General features: G+C 30.7%; 1 protein-coding gene, 1 long non-coding RNA gene and 1 pseudogene across 5 annotated transcripts; all 3 read right to left on the minus strand.

The window, feature by feature from the left end:
- Positions 1–4185: 4185 nt before the first annotated feature.
- LOC18608353 (dehydrodolichyl diphosphate synthase CPT3 pseudogene) lies at positions 4186–5083 on the minus strand (annotated as a pseudogene).
- Positions 5084–13640: 8557 nt separating this feature from the next.
- LOC18608355 (uncharacterized) lies at positions 13641–15443 on the minus strand. The gene is made up of 2 exons (XR_016024606.1): positions 15307–15443; positions 13641–14800 (listed from the first exon to the last, which is right to left on the minus strand). It is a non-coding gene; the product is annotated as an uncharacterized LOC18608355 (long non-coding RNA).
- A 2284-nt stretch (positions 15444–17727) lies between these two features.
- On the minus strand, positions 17728–21534 carry KIN3 (Protein kinase superfamily protein). Of its 4 annotated transcripts, XM_018116339.2 has the most exons (8): positions 21456–21521; positions 21321–21365; positions 20956–21083; positions 20202–20533; positions 19237–19372; positions 18964–19106; positions 18504–18627; positions 17728–18357 (listed from the first exon to the last, which is right to left on the minus strand). In XM_018116339.2, the coding sequence occupies exons 3-8, from the start codon at positions 21074–21076 to the stop codon at positions 17909–17911; spliced, it is 1305 nt and encodes a 434-aa protein (XP_017971828.1). In that variant the 5' UTR covers positions 21077–21083; positions 21321–21365; positions 21456–21521; the 3' UTR covers positions 17728–17908. The 4 variants fall into 4 exon arrangements, with proteins under 4 accessions (XP_017971828.1, XP_017971826.1, XP_017971832.1 ...); XM_018116337.2 differs by having other exon boundaries at positions 20956–21360; positions 21456–21534; XM_018116343.2 differs by lacking the exon at positions 21321–21365 and having other exon boundaries at positions 20956–21063; positions 21456–21483.
- Between the last annotated feature and the right edge of the window lie 1421 nt (positions 21535–22955).

Here is a 22955-nt window from a genome sequence, read left to right on the forward strand (position 1 = left end):
CGGATGAGGGGATGAAAAAATTTCAAGAATATGTTCAACATGTTAGTATTGATGCAAGTGTTGGGTTGCATTTAGATGTGTCAACTAGATGGAATTCAACCTATATGATGCTTGAAAGTGCAATCAAATATCAAAAGGCTTTTACTAGCCTTCAATTTGTTGATAGAACTTATAAATATAATTCATCTGATGAGGAACAGGGGAGAGCAATGATAATTTGTGAATTCTTGGAGCCTTTTTATAAGACCACAAATTTGATATCCGGTTCATCTTATCCAACTTCCAATTTGTATTTCATGCAAGTTTGAAAAATTGAATCGATTTTAAATGAAAATTTGCATAATGAAGATAAGGTTATCAAGAATATGTCTCAAAGGATGAAAATGAAATTTGATAAGTATTGGAAAGATTATAGTGTAGTGCTTGCATTTGGAGCTATTCTTGACCCAAGGATGAAGCTTAATTTCTTAAGATTTTGCTATTCTAAGATTGATGTTTCTACCTGTCATGAAAAGTTAAAAAATGTGAAGACAAAGTTGTACGAGCTCTTTGAACAATATGCAAGCAACACTTGTGCATCAAGTACATCTTCTCGCTCAACGAGTAATTTGCCTAAGCAAGCTAGAGGGGGAACTAAACCGAAGAGATCAAAGATCTTTAGTGTAAGTTTTGTGTCTTTCTTTTATCTTATTACATGAGAATTTATGTTACTTTATTTATATTATGATAATTATTTTTTTTTTGTCTATGTTTTTAAAAATTGTAGGAGTTCAAAATGTTTCAAAATGAAACAATTTCTATTGCTGGAAAGTACGAGTTGGATGTTTATTTAGATGAGGCAAAGCTTGATTATGAAGTGTTCGAAGATTTGGATGTGCTTAATTATTGGAAAGATAATGCTACGCGCTTTCCTGATCTTTCTATTATGGCACGAGATGTATTGAGCATTCCGATTACTACGGTAGCCTCAGAGTCTACTTTTAGTATTGGTGATCATGTTCTCACCAAATTTAGAAGTTTCCTCCACCATGAAAATGTTCAAATGCTTGTTTGCACGAAAAATTGGTTGCATGGCTTTTCTTTAGCTGCCGATAGTATTGTTTATTTTATATATTTCAATGTCTTTAATATTTACTTATTAAATTAATAATTTTAGTTAAAATTGAAACTCACTATATCTTTTTTTTTTATGATAATGAACATTAGATGATAATGATTCAAAGTTGGAGACATCATTGTTGTCCAAACAAGATTCAAATGTTTTGATTGAGGATGAAGATTGAGAAGAACATAAATTAGTTTTGAACTTTATAAATATTTGATTATGTAGTTATGTAGTTATGTTAATGGAATTGTAGTTTATGTAATTGTGTTAAACATTGAAATTTTATTTATATTTGATGTAGTGTATTTACTTATTTATGTTTGGTGTAAATTATTAGTTTTTAACATGTTTTTATTATTTAATTTATGTATTAAATCATTGCATAATTTTATTAATAAAAAGTAAAAAAATTTTGAAAAATATGGACTGGCCTAGCCCGACCCATGGGCTAGCAATGGGTAGGCTGGGTTAGGGATTTGGCAACCCATTTAAAATATGAGTTGGCCAGGCTCGACCTATTTTTTTAGCCCACAAGGGCCTGGGCCGGGCCAGCCCATATTGACAGGTCTACTTACAATCCCTCATTAATTTATGGTTTTGATTGATTGAATACGTGAGGATTTTGTTGTTTGAATATTTAAGGTTTTGATTGTTGTGGATTTAAGGTCTAATTTTGCCAATTTCTACCATATTATTATGTTATTCAATTGGATTATTTGGTTTGTAATGAAATGAAAAAAATGTGTTTATTTGTTATTTGAGGTTTGTAATTGTTTTGGGGCTTGATAATTTGTTTTTATTGGCATTTTGCTATTGATTTGTTAGAGTCTAGGTGTTTATTATATAGTTGCTTGCAAAGAAAATTCAATTGAAAAAATGCCGTTTTAGGCTTTAGTTGTTTCCTAATAATTAGGGTGTAATTAAATCTAGTGATTAATTAAGCAAGATGGAAATAATTTTTACTAATCAAGGTGTCAATAACGTAGTTACATGATTAAGTTAATTAAGTAATGTAATGTAAGTAATGTAATGTATTAATTATAAGTATTAGTCAATAGTCAAATAATTAAATTAGTTAATTGAAGATAATTAAAAATTATTTAAATTTGTTAAGGTTTTTAGGGAAATAATTAAATAATTTAACTAACAAAATGAATAAAATTGTTTAGTAATTAACAAATTAAAAATTAGAAATATTATTGAATTTTAAAAATATTTAAATTAATAATTTGTTGATGGATTGTAATGTTTTATAACTATTTAAGAAATTAATTATATTAGTAATATTATATAAAATTTACTTTAGGGTAATTATTTTTGTAATTAAGCTAATAATTACGAATAGTATTTAATTGGATTTTGTGTTCGATTAATGTTTGTGTTAACAGTTGATAACGAATGGCATCATATGTCTGTTATAATATTTTTTTTCTCAAAATGAAACGAGATTGAAGTTAGATGTATTCTTGAGTAGATTCGAGTGGATTTCTTTCCACAGAATTTGTCAATGACGTTAATGAATTTATTTCATTTGCATTTAGTCAACCAAGGACTTTTCACAAATTTTATTCTACATGCAACACTTCTATGGACCATTAATGACTTTCTTGTATATGGTATGTTATTCGAGTAGAGCACTCATGAATGTTTATCATGTTCGTATTGCATGGAACATGCAAAGAGTTTTTTCCTAGAGTACGAGATGAAGCATTGATTTTTTTATTGTCATTGACAATTCTTGCCGATAGATCATACTGTTCATCGCCAAAGAGATAAATTTAAGAAATGTGTTGAACGAGATCTTCCAATTCATCGATTATCTAGTGTTGAGACCTTGGAACAGTTGGAGTCAATTCCAAATTTCATGTGTAGGACAAAGGTTGGAGATCAAAAGCTCCCAAGTTTTGATCAAAGCCATAATTGGTTAAGAAAAGCATTTTTTTGGGAGTTACCATATTAGGAGACGAATCTCATTCTTCACAATTTGGATGTGATGTATATTGAGCATAATGTATTTGACAATATATTCAACACAATAATGGATGTTCCGGGTAAAACGAAAAACAATATCAAAGCTCATTGTCATTTGGAGGTATGTTGCAATCACCCGAATTGCTCTTAATTGCAAATAATGGTAAACTTTTTAAACCGAAAGCATCATACACTTTGACTAAGGAGCAATAGAAAGTTGTGTGTGCTTGGGTGAAACAGTTGCGATTACCTTATGGTTTCACTTCTAACATAGCACAATGTGTGAAAGAGCAGGAATGCAAAATTTATGGAATGAAAAGTCCTGATTGACACGTTATCCTATAGTGTTTGCTCCCAATTGCCTCTACTGATATGGTTCCTTACGCTATTTGGAGTGCAATTGTTGAGATCTCATATTTCTTTCGTGATTTATGTGCAATCGAATTGCATGTTGAGCATCTCAATGGATGGGAAAGAAAAATCATAGAAACAATTTGCAAATTAGAAAATATTTTTCCCCATTATTTTTTTGACTCCATGGAGCATTTGCCGATCCACTTGCCATACGAAACTAAGGTTGGAGGATTGGTCTATTATCAATGGATGTATCCGTTCAAGAGGTATTGTGAGGGTTTAGGTAATAAAAGTTTTTATTAATTTGAAATTAATTAGAATTTGATGTTGAACATTGCTCTTTATCAATGTCAATATTATATATATTTTTGTTCAATTTCGTCTTTGAGACGTGGCACAAATTTTTTTTGAAAAGTTTTTTAATCTGCCACTTGACACTGACACGTCAATATGTCAATGCCACATGACACTACCACGTCATCATGTGAGTGCGACGTCATCAAGATATACCACGTCAGGGCTAACATCATCTCTTTTAACAACAAAATTGGATGTCATTAAAAGAAGAGACTAAATTGAAGCAATTCTCAAAATTAAAGGATTATATTGCTTCGATTTTGAATATAGAGATTAAATTGAACAAAATGCATAGATACAAGAACTTGGTGGGTATTTTGACAAAAAATAAACCTTCAACCAAAGAGTTATTAAAAGAATGAATAGAAAAATAATTATCTTCTACTCAAAAAAATTAATTATTTAAGCAAACTTCCATTTAGGTGTCAATATAATCATGAAATATAGCAATTGTAAAGGTGGTACAAGCTTTATAGTTGCTTATTTTTCTTCTCCACACGAGATTGGTTTCTCTGGAAGTTCAGGACTACCCAAACCAAATGCCAGAAACTAATATCAGGCCAAAGCGCCAAGGTGGAGAACAAATAGCTTCGTGCACTCTGCCATAGCAGAAAATTGCTTAGACGATTTTCACCGGACGTCCGGACTACAATGTCAGGGTCAGGTGCGATACCCATATCCATTTGCTTCTCAATTTCCACCAAATTAATTGGACCACAGCCTGCACGTCTGGGTTCTTGATTTTCAACCCACTTTTCTTCACAGGATTTCTGAATAGCTTGAATGATCTCATTGGTGGAAGTGTAGGCAACACAAAGCGTAAGCAAAGCATTAGAATTATTGGCAGTAACCGCCATTAATTTCTTTGCTGCATCCCTGATAGGTTCTCTTAAGAGTTGCAGGTTCCCTGAGAAATGAATTCTGACTCCATAGCGGTTCACTATGCTGTCTTTTCGACGCATTAGTTCAATCTTCTCCAGCATTAAATTCATAATGTATTCAACTTCTTCAGGCCTACGCTTGAAATTTTCGATGCTGAAGGCGTAGACTGTGAAATATTTTATACCCAGTTCACAGCCGTATGTAACCATCGACATGAGAGCCGAAACCCGGCATCATGGCCAGCCCCTCTTTCAGGTTATGCTGCCTTGCATATCTTCGATTTCCATCCATACTGAAGGCAACGTGGGCAGGGACAGGACCAACAGATAGAACAGAAAATATGCATTTTCTCAAGAACCGGACCACTTTGGAAAGGAAATTTAGCATTTTCTCACCAACTCCACCTTTCTGCATACTGATAGTTTAATTTATGCAAGGCAAAACCAAAACCATCACCTGTAATGCAAAAATCAGCTTAGTCCAAATTGTTGTACACTGAGACAAAAACTAACTTTTGACTAAGCATACAGAACTTGAAATGCAATCTCATGCTGAATGCTAAATAATTTCCAGGAATAGACCTTTTTGAAAGTCAATCTCACCCTTAATTAACAAGCACTTGATCTTTGTAATTGCATAATTCTCTCTAGGAATACCACCAGCAACTAATTACCTGAATGATCAACTGCTCTCAATGAACACGGGATAAGTTAACGAGTCGGAAACTGTTAGAGACTGAGAGTTAATCCAGCTGCAAAAGCAACAAAACTAGACAAAGAAAATTAAAGGATCAATCGGCAAAGGGGAGAAAACAATGCTTTGCCAAGAAGTCTGAAATGACACTGTATTTATCTACAAGGCAGATCATGTTTCTTACGTGATTTTCTTTTTTTCAGTTTAACTGCGCAATCACTGCTTAATTGATTGAATATGGTCCCTTTCGTCATAGATGCACCTTCCGTCTAATAGGGTTGTAAAAATCACGTGTGGGTTTTCTTTAAACAAAGGGAAATGCGCCTTTTATCCAGCAATTGAGCGGCCTGACTGTACAGTCTATACTTAGCGCACTGGAGACGAAGCCCCAGAGTTAATAAAGCAAACGAGACGAACTAACTGGTGTGAAAATGACAATACTTTTATACAAGTTGTAACTGAAAGTAAATATGTAACCACTCGAGTTCTAATTGCTATGGTCAAAAACCATTTATTTTTTACATAATATTTAAAAAAGTTTTTAATTATTTAAAAACATTTAAATATTTATTACTTTCAATTAAGCTTTTATGACTAATTATTAACTTCGTCAAAATACTATTTTTCATCTTATATCATATGATATTAACATAATATGCTAACATATTATAATTGATAATAATATGACATGTTGATATATCATAATTAATGATGACGTAATATGTTAATTTAACATAATAATATGATCATGTGATATTTTTCACCATCCACATAAACGTCATATTAGTGCTATGTGAATATAAATAACAAGTAACATTTTGAGTAATGATAATTAGCTCATTATTAATTATAAGGGCTTACTTGACTTAAAATAAAAGTATAAGGGCTTGATTGAACGTAACAAAATAATAAAAACTTATTTGAATTTTGTTAAATAATTTAAAAACTTTTTCGTGTTATGAAATATAACTTAAAATAACAAATATAGAAAAAGTATTTAGAGGTAGAGAAAATATTTAAAGTGAGTAAGAAGATCTTATTCAAATGTATATTTATAAATGAAGTATAGGGTCTTATTTATAGGCTAATAACTCTTATCTAGATAGAATTTACAAGATGAAGTTAATACTAAAGGATTAGATAAATGAATAAATCCTACTCTTCATTCAATCTAATTTACTTCCAAATCTATATATATATAATATAAATGGATATTCACAAAAATATTCATCAACTCTTCTTTGAATGTCTATTGTGTTAAGAATATGTTTCGTTAAAACTTTACAAAAAAAAAAACCTCATGAGAAAAAAATTTGAGTGAAGGAAAAAGAGTACATAAGTCTTTTCAAAAATTCTCTTTTGAAATACTGCCTCATTGAAAACCTTATCAAGAAAAACCCATTGGGAAAATCTGTAATGAAGAAAAAGAGTACAATGTGTATTTTATTCCCTTGATGACTACATTATTGAGATCTTTAAAATGGCACAGTCCGATCTCTTATACTAACTTTTTAAATGTTACAGTAGGAATGACTTTAGTGAACAAATCTGCTAGATTGTCACTTGAACGAATTTGTTGAACACTAATATCATCCTTTTCTTGAAGATTATGAGTGAAGAAGAATTTTGACGAAATATATATTATCTTCTCGCCTTTAATGTATCTTTTTTTTAACTGGGCTATACAAGTAATATTATCCTCATATAATGTTATTAACATTTCCTTTTTGGTTGATAAGCCTTACGTGTCTCGAATATGTTAAGTTACAAATCTTAATCAGACACATTCATGACTTGCTTCATGAATTGTTAAAATTTTTACACGGTTACAAGAAGTAGCAACTATAGATTGTTTTACAAAACACTATGAAATAGTCATACCTCCACATGTAAATAAGTAATATGTCTAGGATCAAGCTTTGTATGAATCAAATAAATATCTTGCATCTGCATAACCAATTAAATCTTATTTTAATATATTTGAGCAATATAAGCCTATATCCATTGTTTCTCGAAAATATTGAAGTATATTCTTAATTCTATTCTAATGTCTTTAAGTTGAAGAAGAATTCTATCTTGCTAAAAAATCTAAAGCAATTGATATATGAAGTCATGTACAGCTAATATGATACATTAGTGCTCCAATTACATTACGATATAATACTTTAGGTATAAGAAGTTTTTCATCATCCTCACGAAGTTGGAAATAGTCTTTTTTCACATTTAGTGACCTTACAACCATTAGTAAACTCAATGGATATGCTTTGTCCATATAAAATTGTTTTACCACTTTTGTTATAAAATTAATTAATGGACAAAAATTTCATTTGCCAAGTGTTAAATCTGAAGACTCCAACAAAACTTTGTTTTTTCAAGGTTTTTCATCTCAAATTTTTTCTTTAAGTAATTCACGACTTTTGATAACTCTTTAGAAGTTCTAATAATATTTAAGTCATTAACAGAAACAACAATTATCAAAAATTCAAATCCAAATCTTTTTATAAAACACATAGGCATATAGGATCATTTTTATACCCTTCTTTTAACAAATATTCACTAAGGTGATTATACCATATGTGTTCGGATTACTTTAATCTATATACATATTTATTTAATTTGATCGAATAAATTTTTCAAGAATTCAAATTTTTTGTGCTTCAGGCAACTTAAACCCTTTCGGGATTTTTATATAAATATTGTTATCAAGTGAGCCATATAAATAGGTTATAACTATATTCATTATATGCATTTCAATCTTTTCATGTATTGCCAGACTAATTAATATAGAATTGTAATTGCATCCACCACAAGAGAATATGTCTCTTCATAATCAATACAAGATCTTTGGGTAAAACCTTATGTGACAAGCCATGCTTTATATCTCATTTTTCTCATTTCATTTTCGCACAAATACCCATTTATATCTTACTGGTTTTACATCATTTATATCGGACAAATACCCATTTATGCCCATTTATGCCAATTCCACCTTGATTGCGTTTTTCCACATTGGCCAATTATTTCTATTCTACATTTTTTAACATATATATAAGTTCAAGATCCTCATTTTCTTTCATAATTTTGAGTGCTACATTATATGCAAAAATATCATCGACGTTTCTTGCATTTTGGTTTCATCTTTTCCCGTCATGATATAATTGATTGAGATATCTTCATTTTCAATTATTTCAGATACCTGAATTTTTTTTGCAATTTTTATCAATTGTATTAGAGGTCTCTTCTAGAGTTTCTGCTTCTTCTTTTTCACCATCTTGATTATTTGCTATTTTTCTTTTTTGAGGATTTTAACTTTGGAACCAATTGGTCTCCACACTTTTGGCATGCCTTATCCTACAAGGACATTAATTCTAAAAGGAATATTTGTAGCCGGTATATAAGATTTAGTTATTCTTTTTAAATCAGTAAATACATCTGGCAACTGATTTGTTATATTTTACAAAAAAATTATTTTTTAAATTTCAAATTCATATTGATTTATGTGAGAATCAAAATTAAATAATAATAATAATAATATATTTCAAGAAATTTCCTTTTTTAGTTGTTTATTTTCTCACCTTAATGTTGAAAAAATTATTTCATCAAAATAACAATCAACAAACCTAGCTATGAATAAATCTCCTATTGATAATTGTAAATATTTAATTACAAATGGATATTCATATCCAACATATATTCCTAAACTCCTTTGAGGACTTATCTTTGTGCATTGTGATGGACTAATTGGAACATATATCGCACATCCAACAATTCTTAGATAAAAAATATTTGGTTCCTAACCAAAAATCAATTGAATAAAGGAGAATTTATAATAACTCATTTGGCCTGATGTGTACAAATACTACTGCATCCAAATTGGCATACCCTAAATAGAAATTGGGAGTTTAGATTTCATAAACAATGACCTTACAATTAGTTGGAAGTGTTTAATAAATGATTCTGCTAAATCGTTTTGTATATGAACATAAGCAACAAACTGTTCAATAGTTATTTCAATTAATTTACAGTATTCATTAAAAGCTTGATATGTAAATTCACCAACATTGTAAAGATAAATAGTATTGCTTACGTAATTAGGAAAATGTGTTTACAAACAAATGATTGCACATGCCAAATTGCAAGCTGATCATAAGTACACATGTGACCATCTAGTCGATGCATCTATTAAAATTATAAAATATTTAAGTGATTCACATGGTGGATGTATGAATCCACATATATCATCCTGAATATATTTTAAAAATGTAGAGGATTTAGTCCCAACTTTAACTAGTGATGGCCTTATAATTAATTTACCTTCAGAGCAAGCAGCACATGAGAATTCATTAGATTGAAAAATCTTTTGATTTTTCAATAGATGATCACATTAATTTTCAATAATTTTTCACATCATTATTAATCCGGGATGGTCCAACTGGTCATGCCAAACATTAAAATCATTAGTAAACTTCTGGTTTACTATAGTATAAGTTTCAATCATTCTAATGTTTGTATAGTACAATTCATAGAACAAAATGGGTAATTTTGTTCTTCAACACACACTTCTTACTCGAAATAATAGATGTAATATAGAGGTATTAAGTGTTTATTTCTTTCATTATCTCAATATGATATCTATTTAGATGAATATATTTAAAACTTAATAAATTTTTTTGAGATGTTGAAAATAATACATTCTTTGTTATAACTTTATTCTTCGAGGTAGTAAAATATTAGCTCTTCTAGAGCCTTCAATTAATTTTGTACTATCAAATATTATATTGACATTGGTTTCTTCCGTTGTCAAGTTGGAAAAATATTTCTTATTTTTAAATATAATGTGCGTTATAGCAATGTCTGCTAGATATATATTCACACAATGGATTTTTGATCCAACAAGATGAATATTCTTTTTTTTTTCAATAAAGTAAGATATATACAATAAGAAGCTTACAAGTTAACATGAAAGAATATTAAATATATAATTAAAAAACATAATAAGAACATATTATTTAAATATAATGAGAACATATAAAAATATCTTTATAATTGAGTTATACTAAAATATACCAACAAACTATTAAAAAATTTCATTCTTAAATATTTTCATTACCAATCAAATGGTCAATTCTTTTTTTAGGATGGACAAGAAAATCAACAATTTTTCATTACCAATCATATGATCAATTCCCTTTTCAAGGTGGACAAGAAAATTAGCAACATATCAACTTGGCCATGGTATCATCACAATATGTTTTAGCTTAATAAAATTCAAGACATACAAGTATGTGACCAATAGCCTTTCATGTTACATCAATTATAAACATTTTCTATATTTGTCTTATTTTGCCTATTTTTGTCTTTTCATTATTCATTTATTTCGATGGGTTAAAAGTATTCATCCACTTTTAGTGAGCTAAAGGTATCCATCCACTTTTGGTTAGTAAAATTATCCATCTACTTTTGGTGGGTACACTTCTAGTGGGTAAAATTATCCATAAAATTAGAATAGTGATTAATGTATATTTTATGGTGACCTCTTTCATGGCCATGACCATAATTGTTAAATGATGTTGCATTCACTTCAAGAATAGACAGCTTCCTGATTTTTTATTAGTAGCTATATAATAGCAAATTCACTTTTCAATCAATGGACAAAATATAATATATAATACATGATAGCATAAGGTTGATTCACTAACCTGATTTACTACAACTAGAAATTAAAGACCAACTATTGAAATCTTTTTAAAGTTTGAAGATGATAAAAAAAATAATAATACCAACACTTACCTAATTTGCTAAAACTAGAAATTAAAATCCTTTTGAAGCTTAAAGATGATGAAAACAAAATAATATCAAAACTTGAGAGATTAAAGAATAGTGCTTATAACATATTGTGAAATATAATTTGAAATAACAACTATAGAGAAAGTATTTAGAAGGAGTAAGCAGATCTTATTCAAATATATATTTACCAATGAGGTGAAAGAGCCTATTTATAAGCTAATAACCTCTTATTTAGATAGAATTCACAATATGAAGATAATACTAATAAAGGATTAGATGGATGGATTAAATCTTAATCTTTAACCAATCTAATTTATATCCAAATCTAGATATACATAATATAAATAGATATTCACAAAAATATTTACAATATTTTGAGTATTATGTTTTTATTTTTTAATTATTATTTTCTTTCAATAGATCTACAAATTGGATTGGCTCACCTTTTCTTTAAAGGGCTGAAACCATGAAAACAATTATTTAATTTTTTTAATAAGCATATTATCTTTTAAAAATTAGACAAAACATCACCAATATTCGAATAGGAGATTTTTATCTAAAATTGCATCTTACCTTATCATTTGGATTAAACTTAACTAATTACAATAAACTTATTATTATCCTATTCAACAGCTTTTTATCATCAAATTGCATAAAATTAATTATTGGGTCAAAAGACCAAGTTGAGTAGACTCAACAAAAATCATTCCATATGTAAGATTTATATTCGATATTCTATTAATAAATACAATTATTAATTTTATTACTTCAATAAAATTTATATTTACTAGTAAGTTTATAAAAAAAACTTTGATGACATAGCCGGTTAAAATTCATAGATTATATTAACACTCTAATGGAGAGTCGAGATCTTATGCTTGAAATTCAACTTCTTTTACCTTATATATTTGATTATTTATATAAATACATATTTATCAAATATAAGTTCTGATTAAGTATAGATAGATAATATATAGCGAACAGTAGTCAACGTATTATTATCTTGTTGGTACGAAAATTATTAACCTTTACTGTATATATTGCCAAAATTCATTTAATTAAGTTCATCTATTAAATGGACCACCTAACCAAATCTGTTAATGCTAACCGAACAAGAGCTGTGGCTTAGCCCAACGTGATACGTAATGAAGGGGTCGCCACTTAGCCACTGATATTGACTTCGGTCATATATGTAACACACTATTATTTGTTAGGTTTCATTAGGATTTTAATTTGGTTTAATATGTAAAAACTTTTTAAATTATTTAATAAAATTTAAATAAATTATTATTCTTTTGTTACATTTCAATCAAATTATTATATTTTTATTTTAAGTGAAATAAGTCTTTAAGATTAATAGTCAACTAAATATTACTAATTAAAATATCACTCGTCATTTTTATCATATAACGTTAATGCGACATAATAACATATTATAATAAATGATAACGTGACATGTTGATGTAGCATGATAACTTGATTATATGATATTTTTCACTTTTCACGTTAACGCCGCATGAGTATAAAATGACTAGTAACATTTTGATTAAAGACATTAATCAACTATTAATTATAAGAATTTATTTGACTCAAAATAAAAATATATGAATTTGATTAAATATAATGAAAGAATAAAAACTTATTTAAATTTTTTTAAATAATATAAAGTATTTTTTCAAGTATTATATCTTTCTAGTTTTATTGCTTGTTCTTTTTTTTTTTCAAACAAAAAGTAAGTTTGAAAATAAAAATAATATTTTTGGAAAAATTACAAATGAACTAATTATAACATAATTGGTATTACATTAAACAATTTTTTATTTTACTTCTTAACAACTTTTCAGTAAGCAAACAGAGAAGTAACAAAAGTACTTATCCAACAAAAAACTTCTGTTAAAAAAACCTTCAACCAAATAAAGTAGTTAAAGGAATAAATCAAAAAATAATCATCCTCTACTCAAAACAATTATTTTTTTTAAAATGTACATATTTTTATTACCAAGTGTCAAAATCAAAAACAATTTTGTAATTTATACATGCATAACTAAGTACCTAAATTTGGAGATGTCTAGATACATCAACTTAAAGCTAATTAATTAAATCTCCTACTTTCAAAATAAAATATTATTTCATTGAAGGACAGAAGGGAGTAATCCTTTAGGTCTTAGGTTTTACCCAAATTTCCTAACCTTTTTGTTGGAGGTCCATGTGGTACAGCCTCACAATAACAACAATAATAATTGAACTTGTAATTTGATATCAAATCGGTTTTTTAAAAAACGTTATGTCAAAGCAATTTAAAGTCGATAACTAAGGGCAACAAGCATGATCTTGTGCAATTTTTTCTTTTACTGCGAATGATCCTTAAGGTTTTTTACAGTAGCATAGGGAAACAAGTTTTCTCGTACCCAAAAAACAAAGAAACAAGTTTTATATATATATATATATGCACATAAAATGTATTATATGAAACAATGTTTTCAAAGCTTAATTAGGTTTCAAACGACAAAGAATTGTTAAGATTAATAGGCACAACATAGCGTTGACAATTCAATATTGACAGGTAGCTAGCTCTTTCTTCTCTCATAAATGGGGAAAGAAAATCCAATAAAAAAAAAAGTTGAAATAAGGCAGGTTGCTAGGACTTCATAAATAATAAAACTGGTGAGTTCCAATGGAGTAAGGGAATTTGGTTTTCTTTCTCCAGCTAATAGCCCAAAGGGAGGGTTTATGGAGAAAGGACCACTCTGTCAGAGCAATCTAAATCATTCATAACAAGATTTATAGTAGCTTCTTTTGCTTGTCCAAGTAAGAATGGTTTCGCTGAAAATTCAAGACTGCCAAAACCAAATGCCAAAAGTTCACCTCTGGCCACAGCGTGGGGGTAGAGTACAATTGGCTGCATGCCGTTTGCCACAGCAGAAAGTTGCTTAGGCGATTCTCACCTGCTGTCCTCACCACTATATCAGGATAAGGTGCGGTTGCCATGTACATATGCTTCTCAATGTCCACAACTTCTACAGGTTTTGTTAAACCATAATTCCCACCCGTTTTCTTCTGTTCTTGCATTGCGCGCCGCCTTTCATCGCAAGCTTCTCGGATGGCACTCACCATTTCATCAGTGGAAGTGTAAGCAATGCAAAATGTGAAGAAAGCTTTAGAGTTGTTGGCCGTATTTGCCATTAATTCCTTGGCTGCGTTCTTGACAGGTTCATTTAAGAGGTCTAGGTTGCCCGAAAAATGGAATTTGACACTATAGAGGTTTGCTATGCTGTTCTTTTCACTTAATAGCTCAAAAGTAAACTTAAGCAAGTCCATGACGCGCTCAACTTCTTCAGGCTTTCGCTTGAAATTGTCAATGCTGAAGGCATAAACTGTTACGTATCTTATACCCAGGTCGCAGCAGTGCATGAGCATTGTCAACATAACCAGTAAGCCAATACTGTGCCCTGTCCCCTTTGCCAGGTTCAACTTTTGATCATATCTTCGATTTCCATTCATGATGAAGGCTATGTGAGTGGGGATTGGACCAACTGAAAGGACCTTACATACGCCTTTTCGAAACAAATTGCTTAGTGTATGGCGTACTGATCTCACTTTACTAAAATTATTCATCCTCGACTCCAGCTTTAATTAGTACAAGCAGACATACTATATTAAGAACAAGAAAGCATCTAGGTATCAAGAGTCATTGGACAGACAGAAAATACTCGAGCACACAAGCATGAAGGCAAAAGAAAAAAAAAAAGATCTAATTTTAATTAAAAAGCATCTGCTTTTTGGGAGATTGGTCTTGCTCTACTAATTGAAAGGTTTCCCTATACCAAATTCTGATTAAGCAAGACTAATGGACAAAGACAGAGGCAAAGGAAGAGAGGAAAATTTTTTCCAACAGAGAAAGAAATACTCTACTGCATCAATTAATCAGATTGCATAAGAGAACCCCAAATGAAATGAAATAAAAAAAATACAGAAAATCTATTCCATGGGTCTTTTATACAACAAGATCAGTTGATAGAGGGATCTATAAAAGGGCTTAAAAGTGAAACAACTTAGAAGGAAAACAATACAAATATCTAAAGACTATCCCCCATGGCTCATAAGAAGATAAATCGAGGTTTTTGCTATGCAGGTTAAGAGCAACAGTAAACATTTACCTGAAAACGAGAGGAGAAAACTGGAGGTCAAAACCCACCAACTACGAAGTTGCACCACCAAAAAATCAATTCCTGAAAGGCATGGTACCCACCATTTGGAATTGCTTGGCATGTTTTTATCAAAACCAGTTCACAACTCCACTTGATTATTATTATACAGAGGTGTCTGTGCCCGCCCCGTGATTGGTGTTGGTAAGCGTGATAACTGGGGGGGGTTTTGATTTCAATATTTGGTCAGAGTTCAGATTTGTTAGTCCAATTTTGCTGCATTTTTTGTCTTTGAAGTGCGCTACTTTGTGCCACTGCCATGGGCACGGTTTCATTATAATAAGCAGAAAATCTTCCAGGCCCCGATTCGGACTAATTGTTTAAGTCCAAGGGATATTGTGTATGAGAATTTTGTAATCAAATTTAGAAAACAGTGTACATTGGTTTTCGTCTCAAAAATGGAATGTGACAAATCCAACAACCTATCCCTTCCTGATGGTAGCTGGTAAGTGTCATCAGAAAAACTTATAAATGTTAGTAAGCCAGTCATGGACGTGTAACTGTAATTTACATTAAGATAAGAGCATATACTAATTAGCATATACTAATTAACTAACCATTGCTTCAGAGTTAACTCAGAAAGGGATGCTTCAGAGCTAACTCAGAAAGGGATTCTTAGTTACTTGCAGCACACGCAATCCTGAGGAGTGACAAGGTTAATTGCTCAGCTGCAAAGGTAACATCCATCTCTTATTATTTACAATTTTCAAGCAATAAAACAGAAAGACAAAAGTACGTTTCCAGCGCCGAGCTAGGCAGGAGACCGCAGGGCCGCCTAGTACAAAAAGGAGTAGAGAGATTTATCAGGCTTGCTGTAGCTAACAGCGCCAGTTTTATTTGGAATGGAAGATGGAACAGCGAATAACAGCAAGAACTGTAAGAAATGGTACATACAGAAAAGTTTTCTACAGTCCTTTGGATTCACCAAAGCCTTTTATTCTACCTCATGTGATGTATCACTGCTGAGACAAAGCCTTCAAACTTGTTTATCACTTATAGCATGTTTGATCGGGGGAATGACTAAGCCATTCCCCTTTTATTTTTAAAGAATTTTGATTTTTTTATTTGATTGAAAAATGATACAAGAAATAATCATTTCATACCAACTGCTATTCTTTAAAATCTTTTAAAATAAAAAAATAGCTAATAACACCTTCCCATGATATTAGTTATTTCATAATTGAAAAATAAATTCAAAAATTGATAAAAATAAAAATATCCCTTACAAGTTTAAAAAATTACAATTTTATTTATATAAATTATTATTTTTTTCTCTCTCCTCTTTCTCTCACTTGATTTCAATTTTTAATAAAATATTAATATTAAATTATAAATAAAATAATAATATTTAAATTATCAATTCTTAATAAAATAAATTATAAATTATTCCTATTTAAAAATAAAATAAATTAAAAATAAATAAACATTATATCATTTAAATTATATAAACAATATTAATAATTAAATCATCAATTATTAATATTTTAAATAAATTACCAATTATTAATATTTAAAAATAAAATAAAATAAAATAAAATAAATCATAATAATATTTAAATTAAATAAAATATTAATATTTAAATTATCTATTATTAATATTTTAAATAAATAATCAATTATTAATTTTCAAAAATAAAATAAAATAAAATAAAATAATTGATCATAATAATATTTAAATTAAATAAAATATTAATATTTTAAAATATAAATAATTAAATTATAAATAAATATTAATATTGAAATTATCGATTATTAATATTTTAAATAAATTATCCATTATTAATATTTTAAAAATAAAATAAAAATTAATCATAATAATATGTAAATTAAATAAAACATTAATATTAATATTTAAATTATTAATTATTAATATTTTAATTAAATTCTAGATTATTAATATTTAAAAAATTTAATAAAAATAAAATGTCATATAAATAATAAAAGATGTTTTTATCTTTTTATTTTTTATTACTTTCTTATTTCAAAATTATTGTTATCAACTAAACACTACAATAAATCATAACAATTATTACTGTCCTATTCTCTTTATCATACCAAACTAAGTAATAACTATTTTATTCTATTTTCACCTCATTCTATGCTCACATAATAACTATTTTATTCCATTCTTATTTATTCCGCCAACCAAACGTACCATTAAATGCTTACAAAACAACAAGCAACAATGCTACTCAATGGCCAAAAATCTAAAAAAAAAAAAACATAAGCAGGTCTCATCATTGGGACCCTATTATGCAGTTCAGTTTTTATTTCTAACATTGAGAATGAAAAACAAAGGGATTTGCAGTGTAAAACAGCACAATATTGCACATAAAACTATTCTAACAAGATATCAAGCATAACACGCTGTACTTACTGAATAATTACAATTTAATTACTACCACATCCATATGTCCAACATAAGTCACACTGCAAAAATTACACTCGATGAGGATTCTAAAAAAAAATACAAAAATAAAGAAATAGGAAACGTCTTTGAAACAGTTAACATGTTAATGCTGAGACCTGAAACCAATTGGACAAATGTGCCAACTCACCTCACCCGAGGTGGGTTCTGATATGCACGACCTGCTTCATGCTTTGGAGCAAGTGGAGATTGATGCTGTAATGGCTGCCGGCCATGTCTGCTAGTTGTGTGACGTGCAGAACGATTTCTTGGCTCTTTTGGCTTTTCATTTGCAGATTCAATCTGTTCCAAAGTCTCTACAACTTCTTTCATTGATGGACGATGTTTAGGTTCAGGTGCAAGACATTTTAAAGCAAGATGGGCTATTCGAAATGCAGCTTTGGAAGGATATTTACCCTCCAACCGATGGTCCATTAGGCTCTTCAGTTTTCTTCTGTCAGATAAATATGGCTTTACCCAATCCACCAGATTATGTCGCCCGCTTGGGCGGTTTGGATCAAGTGCTCGCAAGCCTGTTAATATTTCAACTAAAACAACACCAAAACCGTACACATCGCTCTTTACATATAAGTGTCCTGTTTAGTCAGCAAAGTGTTCCAAGTCATTAAAAGTACAAAGTGGGTTTTGCTCAATTATTGTCTCAAAAATGCCACAATATGGTGCCAAGCAAGGACATCACTTATAAAAGCACCCAAAATTTAGAAAGGTATTAGAGGATTACCTGTAGCAACATATTCTGGAGCTGCATAACCATATGTACCCATGACCCTTGTTGTTACATGTGATTGGCTAGCTGAAGGACCAAATTTGGCCAACCCAAAATCTGATATCTTGGCAGTATAAGACTGCAATGGAAATCGCCAAACCATATTAAATTTATGTTTCCTCTGTGTGTTTTCAAGGAGAATGTTCTATGTTAATGCCTTCAATCCCACAAAAAAGAGGCCTTCCAGCTACTATAAATTTGTTATCACTAAATATTATAATAGCTAAACCATATAAAATTTATGTTTCCTCTGTGTGTTTTCAAGGAGAATGTTCTATGTAATCAATTATTTAAGCCTTTAATCCAAGATAAAGAGGCTTTCCGGCTACTATAAATTTGCTATCACTAAATATATATAATACCATCCCTTAAAGAATTCCCTGTGGTATGATTCATGAGTTGTATAGAAAGTTACCCCATCAAGCAGTATATTTGATGCTTTGAAATCTCTGTAAATTACTTGCTTGTCTGATGTGTGCAAGAAAGACAGGCCCTTCGCTGCTCCTATTGCAATTTTAAGCCGTATATCCCATTCAAGTGATTTAACAGTAGCACCCCCTGGATAACAAATATTGTGTAGAGTGTGATCAACCAAATTAACTCACTAGAAATAGGAGATGGCAAGCATGCACAAATGAATATATGCTCACATGAGAAATCAGAGATATAAATGACTAAAAGCTCTTACTTCCAAAGAGATGGTTTTCCAAGCTGCCCTTCTGCATAAACTCATAAACAAGAAGAAGCTCTTTATCCTCCCAACAGTATCCCAGCAGCCTTACAAGGTGAGGATGATACAACCTTCCTAAGAAATTTACCTCTGACTGCACCAATGAATGAAGAAGCAAATGTCTTAGCAACTTTAAATTTGTAGACATTTTAATATTCAAAGAAAATGAATAAAACAAATGCTAAATGATTCCCAAAAAGCAGGTTCGGATATCTCTGCTGCGGATGTATGTCACACACACACACACACACACACACAAAAACACAAAGGAGTTTTGAAGGTCTGTAACAAGTAGAAGCCAAAAGAACCTACTCAAAATGACATGGAACAATATATCTGATGTAATACAATATTGCATTTGTAAAAGTCTTAGACCTACATATTTTCTCTGAGGCTTCAGTGGGGCAGCAAACTGGTATCTTATCGTTTCAAATCCAGAAAACAGCCTAGTCATGTCTAGGTCATTCACACACAGATAAGAGGAACAATTGTACAATGAAACTCTTACAGTCTTACTTCTTATAATACATAAAGAGCTACCTTTCACTTCGAACACTCTGTTCCAAAAATAGCAATGTAAAGCATAATGAGATGGCTTCACCCTCAAGAATTATTCACTTCTCAGCCTCTTTACTTTGCTCAAACAAGCCCTGAACTCTCAAGACTTCATTTGGGTTGCAATTAGCAGAATACTTCTACTGCATGTTGTTTCTTCAACCAGGTAATGAATGACTACTTAGATAAGTAAAGGTTTTACTTGAGGCACTGCAATTGTGCTCATGAGAAGCTGATGTCTTACATGCATGAAACTTTATGTTTGGAGAAATCCCAGGGAAATAATTATAGAAGAAAAATCAACTATATCTTAAAACAACATTTAAGTTTCTCGATTGGTTAATTCTTTCTCAAGTTAATGAAATCACCTGCCATTCCTCAAATCCTTGCAAGCTCTCAGAGTTCAGTTTTTTGACAGCAATGAGGTTTCCACTTCCATTCTTCCCTGGTGCCTTCTCATCAAGCCAACCTTTGAAGACTTTACCAAAGCCTCCCTCCCCAAGCACCATATCAGGCCTAAAATTCTTAGTTGCAGCCTTCAGTTCTGCAAAACTGAAGATCCTTAGATTAGGAGTGGGCAAGATCTGCCCATTTGGAAAAGCCTCATCTCCACTCAAGGCTGAGAATCCGCTGCTCCTGGAGATATTACTGCCCCTAGATGTTCCAGAGGATATTGTGTTGCTGGCTGTCTGAGATGTCACTATTGCCAATCAAAAATGAAGTTTGCTTAACAAATGTTGGTTGTGAATTGGTCAACAGATAGAGTTTTGATACTAATCATACAGCAAATGACTTACATATAAATTGAGAATTGAAGAAATCAAAGTGTATAATGTTCAAAAACACAAAATGCAGATGAGAAATTCAACAGGATAACCAATATTCCAAAATACACAAGTCAATGGTCAAAACACTACACAAAACCAAACCAGCATCAAGAACTGGGTTTTCGGTGCTGAAATACAAAAAGAATAGGAATTGTTTCAAATAAAATTCCAACTAATAATTAGAACTAGATTGAACCCACTTCAAAATAAGGAAATCTAATTGAAAAAACTAGCAAACAATCTTTGTTAAAGAAACAGTAAAAAAAAAAAAAGATTAATATCTTTCGAAGGGTACCTGAACTGAGATGACCAGTCGTGCTCGGTGTTGGATTATCAGCTGGAGAACCCCAGCAAAGTCCCATCCTGAAAAAACTCTTTTTCCTTGTGCTCTTCCCTTCCTCCACTTGTTGGAGCATAAGCAGACTTAGAAATCAGCAAACGTTTTGCAGCAAACAAAAATAACTTTCAACAAGTTGATGATATATATATATATATATATATAGATATATAAAGAAAAAGAAAACCAACTTTCTTGCTTTGATCAATCAATCTTTTTTCTCAACTCAACCACAAAAAAATGGAGTTACTATTCTATTTCTTCTCTTATTTGTCAATTGACTGGAATACTCCGTTTGTGTTTCCACTAACAGGGCAAAGTACCTTGACTTTGGTTTTGTGCGATTCAAGCAAAATTCAGCAACTAAACTTGACAATGGAAAACAAAAAACAATTAAAAAATTGCCCAAATGGAAAGCCAAAGTGCATGTGTCAAGGTGAAATTTAAGTAGCACTTACAATATTACAAAGACTGAGTCTTCGGATGTTTGGTTAAGGAAGTAACTGAGAGAGCTTCCTTGCGGGTAATTTAGACTGGAACGTTTTGTCGGGTCAACTGCCGTGTCCTAAAAATTAAAAAAAAAAAAAAAAAGAAAGCTCAGTCAAACACAAATGCAATTAAATTTCAAGGCCTTCACATTTAATTTGGCTTGGCAAAAACATCATGGAAAAAGACCTAAGCCCACGATCATATTTTATCCTTACTATTTAATAATCATATTAATATCGAAAATTAAAATTAAAAAAAATAAGAAAAGAAAGTGTTAGGTGGGATATCACTGCCTGAAAATCAAATTATAAAAAAAAAAAAATTTGTTCATGGGCGCGTTTTACTCGAGAAGTAATGCAATGGACTATGATGTCACAACCATTTTTACATGATGGGAATTATATCTCATAAGATCTTTGATACTTCTTTTTGGATCATATCTTTACTCTTTTTTTAAAAAATTGAAATTAATTCAAAGTGTACCCTTTTTTTTAATACTTGAGCTTGAAACCATATCAACAGTCTTTTCACACTTACGATATCATTGGTAGTTTAATTCGTTGTGAAATTTGGTGGAAATATATGATATTCAAAGCTAAAAAAGAAGGGAAAAAAAGGGTAGTACTAGTACATGCGATTAACATTATGTCAGCCAAAGAAATGGGCATCCTAAAAATCGTGGGTTGGGGCATATTAATGGAGATCCATGAATTGGAACCTAATGTAGGGGAGGCCAACAGCTTATCCCGTAAGTCAATTTGATTTTGACTTTTGAATCTTGATCACCCACACCCCCCGCAAGGTTCAACTCAAATTAATTGCTCCTTCCCGGCCTCTAAACCACGAAGGAAGGTGTCTCGCAGTTTCTTCCTTTGATAAAAAGGGGCTAGTATTTCTTGACCCTCCTTTTGGCTTCATTTGACATAAGCAGATAGAAAAAAAAAAAAAAAAAAAAAAGGAAGAGAGTTTCATTTAGATATGAACCGTGTACAGTTGCATGGCACTCTCTCTAATTTACCATTTTCCCCATCTCTAGGGTCAACATTATAGAAGCAAGAAAGTCAACTTTTATATCAAATCTGTAGTTACAAACAAAATGTTTTTATCACTTGTTTCAAACTGCAATTTACACCAAATAAAATGATAAATTTCCTAATACATTTATTTATTTAGTTTTGTGAAACCTCAGGCTATTATTCTCTCCCCGCATTCAATTCCTTGAGTTGTAGGGAGCGGTTTGGTGGCATGTCCACTGTCAAAGACAGGCTCCTCTTGACCAAGTCACTTGTTTAATTTGTCAAGGGGCCAGGGGCCAAGGGCCAAGCCTCATCTTTCTTCTCCCAATTTCCGTCACACAAACAAAATATAGATTTTCATACCGTTTAGGATAAAAGGTTGAAATTTAAGGATTTTCTTGAAAGGAATAATGGTCAAAAAAGGTTGTGACCACCGGCAAAAGGGTCTTAGGA

The sequence above is a fragment of the Theobroma cacao genome, chromosome 2 (genome assembly GCF_053813885.1).
Source record: "Theobroma cacao isolate CCN51 chromosome 2, ASM5381388v1, whole genome shotgun sequence".
Taxonomy (NCBI): domain Eukaryota; kingdom Viridiplantae; phylum Streptophyta; class Magnoliopsida; order Malvales; family Malvaceae; genus Theobroma; species Theobroma cacao.

Bases quoted from the DNA above. Each gene is read 5' to 3' on its own strand.
- KIN3 (XM_018116337.2), bottom strand. From the start codon at position 21,076: ATGCTCCAACAAGTGGAGGAAGGGAAGAGCACAAGGAAAAAGAGTTTT. The intron at 18,628-18,963 runs GTAACTTTCTAT...TTTCCATTGCAG, and splicing joins CAAATATACTGCTTGATGGG to TCTTATACTGCCAAGATATC. The intron at 18,358-18,503 runs GTAATCCTCTAA...CTGACTAAACAG, and splicing joins TCCAGAATATGTTGCTACAG to GACACTTATATGTAAAGAGC.